The sequence below is a fragment of the Morus notabilis genome, unplaced genomic scaffold (genome assembly GCF_000414095.1).
Source record: "Morus notabilis unplaced genomic scaffold, ASM41409v2 Scaffold677, whole genome shotgun sequence".
NCBI lineage: Eukaryota > Viridiplantae > Streptophyta > Magnoliopsida > Rosales > Moraceae > Morus > Morus notabilis.
Window position 1 is genome coordinate 237007 of NW_010363200.1, and position 13006 is coordinate 250012.

The 13006-nt window shown below is 32.7% G+C and overlaps 1 protein-coding gene across 1 annotated transcript; it reads right to left on the bottom strand.

Moving 5' to 3' along the window:
• Positions 1–3931: 3931 nt before the first annotated feature.
• On the bottom strand, positions 3932–4867 carry LOC21395230 (probable pectinesterase/pectinesterase inhibitor 6). Its single transcript, XM_010103676.2, has one exon. The coding sequence runs from the start codon at positions 4865–4867 to the stop codon at positions 3932–3934; it is 936 nt and encodes a 311-aa protein (XP_010101978.2).
• Between the last annotated feature and the right edge of the window lie 8139 nt (positions 4868–13006).

Here is a 13006-nt window from a genome sequence, read left to right on the forward strand (position 1 = left end):
GGATCGAAGAAAAAACAACAGAAGAAAAACATTTTATTGGTATGATTATTTTCATTCACCAATAAGGAAGACATGTGATTTTCCAAACAAGCTGTTTAATTGATTAAGATACATTTGTAAATCCGTAAAAATCTTTCTCCCTCCCGATTATCTTGCATCTTGACTATTGAATGTCTATGATACTAATCCATAAAGGAAAATAAAGTAATTTTCATTATAGTCTTCACTTGTCTTAGTTGATGTAATGAGAAACAATGTAATTTTCATTTTAGTGTTTATTAAACTTAGAAATGATGATGTTATCAATATAATTGTTAAAATATTTTGTTAACATAATGACATAATCATTAAATTATAGCATCTGAATTTTAAAAGTATCTAAGTAAATTTAGTATTCGTTTTCTTTAGTAGGAAATCAATACCAAGAAGATATAAGAATTGACATTCTCTTTATTTATTCTTTAAATTGTGGATCACTAAAGTTTTATTATTAATTTTTTAAGTAGATATAAGATTAAATGATGATGAGAATAACTTCTAATTCTCTGCTTTCCTTTCATGTGAAGTAAACACTCCTTGACTATCAAACTTTATTATTATTATTATTATAATGATTTCTCAAAAGAAAAAAATTATTTTAAATTTATAAACTAAACATGTCAATAAAGATATAAGTATCGGCCGCCCGGCTTGGCCCGGCGGCCCAAAGGGAAATTTCGGGCTGGGAAAAGAAAGACTCGGCCCAGTCCGGCCCTAAACTCAAAAAATTTAGGGCTAGCTTAAAATTTTATAAGGTATTTTCAAAAGAATCTATAAAAATATGAAGTTTGGGTTGGACATGTCTGACCCTAAAGGAGAGAGGGTCGACCCAACCCGACCCTAAACCTAAATAATTTTAAACCGGGCTGGGTGGGACCCAATCCAACAGTAACGGGCTTCTGGCAGTAACGTTTAGCCCAGCCTAAACCTGCACTACGAGTCAACAACAAATGCTCTCACAATCAGATATTTGAACCACAAGCCATATATTTCCTTCACCAAACCCTGAACTTGAACTATACGTAGTAGGTGGACTGTAGGCCGAGATTTGGTCAAAGTTGCTGGCCTTCAATGTCAATGAGGAGTTTTCTTGTTTTTTTATGAGGAGTTTGGTTCGGCATTAATTGTGTACTAGCCAAACTCTATACGAGTATACTTATGTATATGGCAGATGTAAGACACAATCGTCCAATGACTCCAATCCAATGTGTTCGTTTCCTAGCAATTTCCTTTTGTGTATCCCTATTCCTCTACTTTAAAGGCACAGTGCAAAAAAAAAAAAAAGTTAAAGAAAAGTTTGTCATGACAAATAGAAAATTCGACTCTAATGCAGAAAGTTACCAATTGATGTTAGTATCGAATGATGTTGACGCTGGAAATCTACAGTTTAAATGTTTGTAGTGTTAATTTGTTGTTACAGACGACGAAAATAAGAAATCTCAACGATTGGTGGGGTAAAACACGAATTTAATAATTGAAAAAGGATTATTAGCTAAAAGCTCTTAAAACATTTCAACAAGAGAATTAAGATTAAGTTATATGGTATTTAATAGTAGCTTCTTCCATGTTATTTATGTTACGCTTTTATTTTTTATTTTTGTCTTTTTTCTTTTCTGATCTGGATTATCGGTTGAAAAGAAAAGGAATAATAAGAAATTAGTTTTTGCATGTGTAGCATTTAAACTGATTTTTTCAGCTACTTATGTGATGAGTTTTCACTTTAAAGTCATTTTTTTCTTCGTTAATTTGATTGGATAAGAACTCAATGCGCATAATAATCTAGGAGAAGTGGCCGTATGCTAGAAGAATTGATGTAGATTGTGATGTAATAGATTGCTGTTAACCTTCAGTGAGTTATTATCTTATAGTGAACTTTTCTTTTTCAAGTCCAATTTATCTCTTGTTTCAAGGGAACGTAGCTCATCATATATCCAAATTTCTCATACACACCCAAAATATTTAAATTGCAATTAAGTCCTTTTTAACTAAAGAAAAAATATCAACCTTTTTTTAATTATTTTGAAGAAATGTACACAATCATGTGTTTAATGTATTACTAAAACGTTACAAAGATGTGTCGCCCAAGCCCGCTGTTTATGTGTTTGGGTGTGTAGATTGTTTTTCCTATATATACATAAATATATATATTTATGATATATCCTCACTTAATTATTTTTTTCTTTACTCCTCTAAGAAATTACAATAGCAAAATTTATCATCACAAATACTTTTTTTTCCCTAATTGGCTAGTGGTTCTTCCTAAAAAATGCTCCATGTTCTTTTTTTTTTTCTAAGTGATATCAACTAATATTAACGATGCTCATCTTTTTGTTTTTATTTGTGTGATTTGAACAACATTAACTAAAATATCATCTTTCCTACCATCTTTTGATGCCAAATTTTAGTTAGCAAAATATAGATTTAGAAACCAAAAATGTTTTGGTCACTAAAAGCGCATTTTCTTTATAGCATTTTGATGAATATTATTTTAGTTGTGGAAAGTGACCAACCTTTATTCACTAGATTTTTGTCCTCAAATGGTATTTTTAGCGTCCAAATTATTTACTAGTAAGTGCTTAGTACTAAATCCCTCTATATTATGATGTTTGAGTTCATAATCTTTTGCAACTAATATTTTAGTCCCTCAATCTTCCTTTTTGCTCCCTATAGGTTGGAACTCTCGCCCCGGTTTCATCTTCACCATCATATTGTCAATGATCTCCATTGTAATTATGATGAAAATTAATTGCATTACGATTCTCATTTTAACTGTATCTCGACACTGCTATGCTTATTAACTATCTTGTATAAACTTATACTAATAGGAGTGGAAGGGAAATTAGAAAGGAGAATCATTTCACTACATCTTAACGACAAGAGTATATTTATTCATCATATGTTGAGATTTTTCAAATTTCTGATTACAAGAAAATTAGAGAGCATCTCTACTGTGTACCCATCTACGGAAGCAAAACAACACCAGCTACACGACAACTTAAAAAAAATGAAAGTTTCTTTGAATCACTGTGGGCTAAGATTGTAAAATCATCTCTATTTGGATAGTTTTTTTTTTTTGATGTGTCGCCGAATCCAAATTTTTTTTACTTATCTTATTTTTGTAACGATGAGTGATCTTAACTTATAACGAAAATGCCTTTTACTTTAATTTGAGTTTATTAAATTGAATAATAAGTTCTTTTTAATAAGTATTATTTTAATAATTTCTAATAATAAGCATTTTTCTTATAAATTATTAAATCTTTTTAATTTTTTGCTTCTCCTTAATGTAGTTTTTCTTACTCACATTTTGAATTTTATTATTTACTATTACTACTTATATTCAGTATCTTTTTCTTCACTTTTTTGAAGGGAAAATTTCATTTCAAATATCGTTTTCTTATCTAATTTTGTTGTTTATCAATAATTTGACTGTTACGGTTTTGATAAGTATTTTTTGATGAATCGGCCCGTATTAAATGTCAGAAGTTTGACTAGATAATATTTTTGTCAGAAGAAACTATGGATAAAAATACATCTGAGATATATATATATATATATATTAACACTTAGATGTTCTTTATAATAGTCCCATCAATTAATGAGGCCTAAAGGGAGAAAAAAAGACACAATAGATTAATATTTCTAAGTGCACTACGTCTCTAGGCTTGTACATATGTGTAATAAATCAACGTTATGCAAGTGTAACCACGTAGTTCCTATGTCTCTAGTTTATTATTATTTTTAATTATTTTGGCTTTGAACCTTTTTCTTGTTGACATAGCATTTAAATAAGTCATAATCAACTTTTTTGTTATTAGTCTTTCGCTTTTTGGCGACGGAGTTAAAATCAAGCTTTACTTTAATTAAACTTTATCTAGTTGTTAAAGTTTCACTATAAATTAGCACAATACTCACCAAAAGTGGCAGATTGAAAAGTTGTTGAACCATCTACGTTGTTCCTATTCCCTGTAACGATTGTGGCGTCTATGCCATCCCCAACAAACATCAAGTTCTTGATATCGTTCTTGATCTCGACATTTTCATTGTAAACGCCCGCTTTCACGTACACAACAATCCTCTTACTCCCTCCACCTAGGTTTTTTGCTGCCTCCACGGCCTCCGAAATAGTCTTGAAACCACCCGATCCGTCTTGGGCCCCTACGATATCCGCTTTTTCTGCCGCCCCACCGGATTGTAGAAGCTTCCGGTCTGCGGCGGAAACCCATTCGGGGAAGCCATCGGAGAGCAGCCGTCGACTGCGAACTTGTTTACTAAACGACGTCGCGGTCGATGGATTAGTAGCCTTGTTGATGGCCAGTGAATTGCTGAGCAACTTCGAGAAGTTACTCAGCATGGAAGGGAAGGAGTCGTAGTGGGAAGGGATTTGGAAATCAGTGAAGCCGTTTCGGCAAGTATGTTGGTTGGCAAGAGATGCACTTAACCATGTGTGAGTGTCCAAAGGATTCTTGTTGTTGGAGTTCACGGAACGGTTGAGGAGATCAACCGTGTCCTTGTAGAGTTCAAGGCAATCTTGCCACGCCGATTTGCCTCGCTCGCCGAAGGAGTCTGAGTCCATGGTGGAGACGAGGCGGTGGGCTTCGACCGCTTGCTTCATGGTGGCTTTTAGGGCTAAGTCATGGAAGCAGACGGTGGTTTTATCGTCTAGGGTTGAGAGGTGATTAGTGTTGAGGAAATGGTGGCACACTTGGGGATATGGGGTTTGGTTGCATGTCGATATAGTGCTTTTAGTGCCATGCACCACGTACATAGAAAATAGTAGAAAATATGCACAAATTGTGGCTAAAATGACATCATAATTATAATCCATGGAGACCAAATTATGAACTTTTTAGATTGACAATTCTCTATAGAGGTTTGGAATTATAAATGTAGAGAGTTTGAAACTTTGAATATTTCTTTGATTCGATAAGTGGGATGAGAGGCTTGTTTATATAGGTAAAATAATAATAAGCACCAATAGGTAAATATAATGACCACTAAAACCAATATATGTGTATATATATACACACAACAAATTCGCAGGTTTTTATTCTCAAAGGAGCCAATTTAAAACGTTAATGGTAGTGCATAACACATATTGATTAGGCCATAAATCTGTCTCCGGTTTAATAGTTCTGCAATTAATCCCATAAAAGTCTGTGATCATATTGAAAACCAGAAAGTACCAAACTGTCCACATTGGTATATAGCAGATGAAAACTTTCCTTTCTTATCTTAACTCTTAAGTGGGGGTTTTCATCTCAACCATAATTTTTCAAATACACATGAGGCGGCTCGTGAAATTTTGGCCATTTGATTAAGATGGGATTTTTATCTTTTGTTAATTAGGTGAACAGCAACATGTTTTGCTTGACGTGGTTCTTGGTAGGTTTGTAATTTCTAGTTCCCGTCTAGCCACGTTGTCTTACAGAGTTCTAATGACCCTAAAGTATAATCCAACTTTATTAATTTATAACTGAACAAAAAATAAAGCTTCTTGCACGTGGCGTTTCGCTGGCCTTTCATGCTGATTTTTTTTTTTGAGATAGTCAAAGATGGCAAATTACGGTTGCAAAACTAGGATGCAAAAAGAATGCTAAATATCTTTTTCCAAAGGAAAAAAAGGCTAAACACGTTCTTTTACTGTTACTGTAAAATAAGAGAGTACGAGAGAATTGGTATCGCGGTTCGGTAACAACTTATTCTGCGAGGCCACGCTCAGATGATGAACAATCTACTAAGAACTCTTTTACAATTCAATTGGACTTAATCTATCCGAACGTCCCTCTCTAAGAAGACGTTTATTAACTTACAATTTCCTAATGGACTTGTACCGCGAGATCCCTTCGACTTTTTAACATTAGAATCACTCCAACTAAGTTTTTCTCTCAAAAACACTCAAATCATCTCTCTTGAATACAAGTGCTCTCCTCTCACACAACCCAGCAAAACTAATCAAAAGGTGTATAGAGATACAAGAGACTCTTTGAATAAATAAGCAAAAATGATAACAGCTTGATAACCTCTTCAATTAATTCGCTGAACCAAATCTGTTGCAGATTCTTGTTGCAACAATAACTGCAACATAGCTGTTACGGTCAACTTTCTCAAAACCAGTCCGAATCAATCTGCTTTAATTCTGAAACCTTCCTGAAACTGATATATGAACCTGGACACGTTCTTAGGAGACAGAGGAAGATCATCCAGCTACGAAATCTCCATCAAATGTCAATCAAATAAATTTACTATGTTTGGATCAATAGTTGACTTTCAAAAATAAAAACTAAATTAAGTTTCTAGATCTTTCAGAAACCTTCCATAAAGAACTTGCCAGCTGCACATCTATTCTCAACCACAATCAACCAACCAATCATTCCCAAAATAATGCCAATCACAACGAATAGAATATTACAAAATTCAGGAAACAACCCCAACAATTAATACAAAATTTAGGAAACAAATCCCAACACTTTTTCCAAAGGAAAAAAAGGCTAAACACGTTCTTTTACTGTTGCTGTATCCCCTCATTTTTTTCTCCTTTCATGCATGTTAATAATATTCTATTACGTCAATTAAAAAATTATGATAATTAATTAACGTGACATGATCTTATTAAAAAGACACAAATAAAGGGACATATAAGTCCAAACTGCCTTTTTACTAAGCTTTTTTCATATAATTATTCTGAAACTTTTAAAGATTAATTAGATTCAAATCTTTTATTTATTTATTTATGTTGTTCTAATGCGGTTAACAGAGATATAATGGGTCTTCTTTGCTATAGATTTTGTAAAAAGCTGACTTCTTAAAGTAAATATGTACTCCTTATTTTTTTAGACTTTTTCCCATTAGGTTCTGACTTGATGGTTTTTAACGAAGCATATTTATAGCTTTTCTTCCATGAATGAGTTAAAGGCTCTATCTTTTGGACTTAGCTTCCAATTTTATAGGTTTTTTGTTCTATTTTTCCATTTGTTTAGTCTTTTTGTCTTTGGGTTGTCTTGTTGAAACATTAACTTTGTTTTTTTTTTATTTTAATAATTTTGAGTGAGAGTTTTAATATAGGACGAGATTAGTTAGTGGATGCCAATCTGATGAGTGAGTTTTACTCGTTTATTTAGTATTATTTTACACTTAACATCTAGTTGGTTTTCGAGGTTTTTGTTAGTTTTTATGTGTGTTTTCGTTCTTTGTTTGAAGGTTAGGTGAAAGTCTATGATTTGGAAGGTTTTGGACAAATTTCGGTGGAAAAAGACAGCAAACATTGCGCTTAGGCGCCAATCTGTAGCGGCTTGGTGCTGAGTTTTATAGAATCAGTGCAGTGTGGCAGAATGGGTGGCGCTTTGGCGCCAGTCTGTGGCGCCTTGGCGCTGAAATCCAACGGAATCAGTGCAGTGGGGCAGAATGGGCAGCGCTTTGGTGCCCATGACAGTGCCCAGGATTTTTACATAGTAGCACCGCAACGCTAGGAACTTAGCGCCGCGGCGCTACTGTGTAAAAATCCTGGGTGCTGTGGCGCTGTCATGGGCGCCAAAGCGCTGTACATTCTGCCCCACTGCACTGATTTCGTAAAACTCAGCGCCAAGGTGCTACAAATTGGTGCCTAAGCGCTATGTTTACTGTCTTTTTCCACCGAAATTTGTCCAAAACCTTCCAAATCATAGACTTTCACCTATCCTTCAAACAAAGAACGAAAACACACATAAAAACTAACAAAAACCAACTAGATATTAAGTGTAAAATGATATTAAATGAGCGTATAAAACTCACTCATCAAATACCCCTAAACTTAATATTTTGCTAGTCCTCGAGTAAAACAAAAATGAAATTGGGATGTGTTAATAATTTTTGATACCAGCAATTTATTAAAAAGAAAACTTCATTGTTCTTTTAATTACAAGAAACAAGGCTAAAAATACATTTGCGATGACTTTGTATTTTTTACAACGACTTTTTGTCGTCGCTAATAATCATGTTTCTTATAGTGAAAGGAAATTACGAGTTTGGAAGCTTGGGGCATTCTTTTTGTCATGAATGATCAACGCGAGCATTCTTCCTCCTAGTAAATCTATAGTAATAACCCCTAGCATAAAGTCGTGGCCAAATTTAGCATCATATGACATATATCTCAAAAGATTTCATATAAGAGTACTTGCATGGAAACTACTTATATACTCGTTGATAAATTAACATTTAGATAAAAGTGCTCTGATAACTTGTTCTTCGTTGCTATCCCATCACTAGTTGTGGTTCATTACTCTAGAGGTTGTTTGCAAGGATAGGGAACTGAATTGAATAGGGTACTTCCCTGACTATGGGGATATTGTGAGTGGAGAACTCAATAAACCAAATAAAAGGGAGGAAAAAAAAAGTAAAAGTAAACCTTGTAAGTTTCTACTAAACTTAAACACCAATCTATAAGACAGAATATAACATGTAAGTTTCTAATAAATGTACATTTAATTTGGTTTGGAACTTGATCCGTATGAATAAATGGAATCACCTAAAACAGTCATATATTTACTTATATATCAAACATGGTGCAGTTTTAACTAATTATTATAATATGGCAAGAGATAATATAACTACTTTAATTGAAAAGTTACAATTTGTACCATCAAAGTGGGTATGACCAATCCCATTTCTTTCACAAAACTCTATACGTTACTTTTAAAGTCACTTTCTTCTTTACGGTATATCTATAACTTCTTCAATCAAGCAACTTAGAGCTTTCCCGAATCAAGCAACTTAGTGTTCTAAGTAGTTAATTTTCTTTTAAAAGCAAAATTTCAGAAAATAAAATTAAGGAGAATATATAGCTTTGAATTTGAAGCTTTAATAAGAATACGTAAAACGCTATGTGCACGATCAAACGGCCACAACTATTTCAAAATAATCAAGAGAATTTATAGAAATTAAGTAAATTCCAAAGACCAAAGATTGCACAAGGCACGTGTTTTTCAACAACGATATATAGTAAAAATATATATGTTTTTTTTTTTCTTTTTTTACCCTTGTACTTGTATATAGAGATGTGAATCATGACAGCCCGCCCCAATTTGATCCATTTAAATTGAGCTCAAGTGTGTCTCGTGTCATGTTTGAGTTGGTCCATTTATTTACCGTGTTAATACTGAGCTTGACCCATTTAGTTTCTATGCTGTCAAGCCCGGCCCACGGCCCATGTATATGTGGGCCGTGCCCTTATCGTGCTTGGGTCGTGCTTGTGTTATTATCGTGCTCTTTACGTCTTTTGATCATGTCAAATAACATATTTACAACAAATACAAAGAAATAAACTTTTAACAGAATGAAAACATTAAAATCTTAACGAAAAAAGCATATCATTAATTAAAAAATGTGCCTTAATTATTATTAATGTAATCATTATTTTTACTTTTATTAAAACTTCTTAATAAAACAAATATTTTTATGACATGTAACATATATTAATAAAATTAGCTCTATACTTTATCTTCATTAATTGGGTCTTTATCGTACTTTTAACTTGCTCGTGTCTATATTCGTGCTTGTGCTTGTGCGGTGTATGCTGTGCCCTTAGCGTATTTTGTGCCTAAAAGTCGCATCAAGCCAAGTCAATTTAATAAACGGGATAGGCCAGACCCATTTAATAATCGTGTCGTACCATATCGTTCCCACTTTTTAATGTGGTGTGCTCATGCCAGCCCTTCAAGTCTGTTTTGACATCTCTACTTCTATATATTGGTCGCTATTCAAAATATTGTTCCTGCCTATATTATATGTTATTAATTGGTTTCTCTGTTTTGCACAAAAAATAAAAGGAAAACTGTGATAGATTAAATATTGTGGGTTGATTTTTATGGCCAGAATTCTTTTAAGTGTATGTTTCAATATTTCTTTTAAATATCATTAATTATTCTCATTCTATATCTCAACTTCTTACAATTATTATCTACTATAGCTAGTACTCTTGTCAACATGAAACTGACTAAACCAGGTGACCAACAAGCAACATCAAAATATACACAAAAAATCAAAAATAAAAAAATCACAATCATCGGATTCGAAATATTATTAATACAATTAAGTTTTTTGTTTAAGTTAGGCCCATTCATTTGTGGAATGCTAAGTCCATTTGGATCAACACAAAGGCAACACATGAGTCGTCATAAGCACATAACAACAATTAGATGCATTTCATGTTTGGTCTATTTTAGAAGAAAAATCCATGAAACACGTATTTTCTTAATGGCCGCTGGCCAAGATGAGGCCTATTTCAAAAGTAATTTTCACTAGAATAAATCTATTCTTATTTATTAAACAGATTCCAAATATTAATAAATAGATTTTAATATATACAGATACATAGTATATGAAAATACAATGAGCCTTCTATCATTAATGGACATTGTAAGGTCCTTTCACGTACTTACATGTCCTGCTTATGGCCCGTGGAAGAATATATAGAGAGAGAAAGACACTGGGGTTTTTTTTTTTTTTTTTTTTTTTAATTTTAATCGTACCATATATTTTGAGCTTATTAAAAAATTATATCAGTGTATTTTGGGATTGTTGCATGTATAAATCTTTAAACTGTAATTTATCCTCAAATCCATATATTCTCACAATCAACGGTTAAATGAATCGAGAAAACGGCTTTTAATTCCTACACTACTATAGTTGTAGACGTAATTTAGCGGTAATATCACACTTAACTCCTCAAAAAAGATAGAATTTGAATCCTCGTTCACAAAAAAAAAAAAAAAAAACGCACCACCCAAAAAAAAAAAAACGCACCACCCCTAAAAAAAAAAAAAAAAAGAAAAAAAAAATATATATATATATATAAATCAATACTCTATTGTTCCAAAATTAGACCTTGCATTAGAGCTCCGCTACCCAAACGAATAATGGGTGCCATCCAGCTAGGCGCTAATTCCACAAGTCATCAAATGCATTCACACAAAATGGACTCCAAACTCTTGCAAGTAAGTATAAACGTTAATGTCAATCTGACTTTCTAAACATAATTTTGCTTTGCTTAAGTCAATTTTCCATGGAAAAGTAACACTGTAGCATGCAAATTTAAAAGGCGATGAAAGATTATTCTACTGATTACTACTGAAAGCAACTGATTATTCCTTGCAGTTGCTTCCAAGCGCGTAGACCTTAGCATTTTCGCTTATCCTCCTAATGGCCTACACTGCCACCTTATTTTTGTGGTTGTGCTTGCTTGATTTGTCTTGAATTTTATTTTCTTTCTTTATGACTCAAGTGTTTTGTGAAAATGATACGCACATATATCCTTATAATTTTTAACATCTTAATCCAAATAATTTCCAAGGATAAAAGAATTATTAGGATAGAAAGGGACCATATATAATATATATGTGTGTGGATATATTGCGAGCTTAGATAATCACAGGATAATTGCATCTTGGGATCGAAGAAAAAACAAAAGAAGAAAAATTTTTTATTGCTATGATTATTCTCATTCACCAATAAAGAAGACATGTGATTTTCCAAACAAGCTGTCTAATTGATTGTTCAGTTTAAAAAATTATGTATGATTATTTCTGTTATAAATATATTACTAATCCAAACTCCTTAAATGCAGCTTTACGGCTCTCGTGGTTATAAATGAGGAAGATCTATCTTTTTCAAACCTAAAAGTTAGATATTTTCCCAAAATAGAAAATTACAAGGTATTTTGTTTCTAATGTATTTTATTGTTTTATCTCTTTCATTACCATAATCTTAATAAATGAATGTGATAAACTTCTGTGAACACAGCTATAAAATTCCTTAATCCCTCCTATTATTTTTCCAAAAAAAAAAAATGACGATCCCTATGATTTGATTAATTAGTTTGCCCTTTACCTTTGTGTTGGGTTTGTCCATTTATGTTTCAAAGTTTAAAATAATAGAGTTGGATTTCTCTTTTGTAAATTCTTTTGTGCTAAAGTTAAGAGTAATTGGGGAAAAAAAAAAGTTGCTCTTGGATTGTCTTTTACTAAAGCAAACCAAGTAAAATCAAAACAGACTAAACTTATTAATTGGTAATTGATTTGAATTTTCAAAAACCCAATTAAGTTGGTTTGATTTTTGGTTTTACCCCGAAACAACCAAATAAACCATTCAAATTTTATTTATAGATATTTTGAAAAAGTTTTTATCTTCGATACCTTTGTCATAATATAATTTGTTAGTTTATTCTATGTTATTATGTTTTACTGTTTCATGATCGATTTGTTTGTATATATTTTATTACTTGAGTTTTGATTGTTAATTATTGACAAATAGATGAATATTTACTGCTACAAAATCTTGTTTCTAATTATTATTGAGAACAAGTTGATAATTATTATTTAAGTTGCAAGCTCCTAAATTTTTAAATTTTTAATTTTTTGAGTTCAAAATGATTTATGTTACTAATCAATAGCCATATCATCAACAATCTGATAATGTCATCAAAGAGAGGTTCTTCGGCAATAAAGGGTTGCTACATGTCGTTTGGTCTCATTACATCCATTGATAGTTGTGCGATGCCTTTTATTGACAGAAACGAAGCAAGCCCAAGCCCAAAGCCCATTTGAAGATGAAGTCCAGATCCAGCTAGCTTGACGTTTGAAGATGAAGTCCAGATCCAGCTAGCTTGACGTTTTGAGTGTGTTGTGATTAAACTTCCACCGCACGTTTGAAGATGAAGTCCAGATCCAGCTAGGAAGATTGTATTATCTAGAGTGATGTCTTGTTATAAAGCGTTTGGTTAAATTTTGATTGGAAAAGTATCGGGATCTGTCAGTTGCCAGTAGCACATGTTCTGGTCTTTAGTCCCGGTGTGGGTCCCGTAACGGGAGTTATTATCGTTGGCACCATATAGTATGTTATATGTATGTATGTATGCGCGCGCGCACACATACTATACACACTATACATGAGAACTGTCTTGACAGACCGATTCCATATGGTATGGAGCCTATGG

Coding starts and splice junctions, on each gene's coding strand:
- LOC21395230 (XM_010103676.2), bottom strand. CDS start 4,867: ATGGATTATAATTATGATGTCATTTTAGCCACAATTTGTGCATATTTT.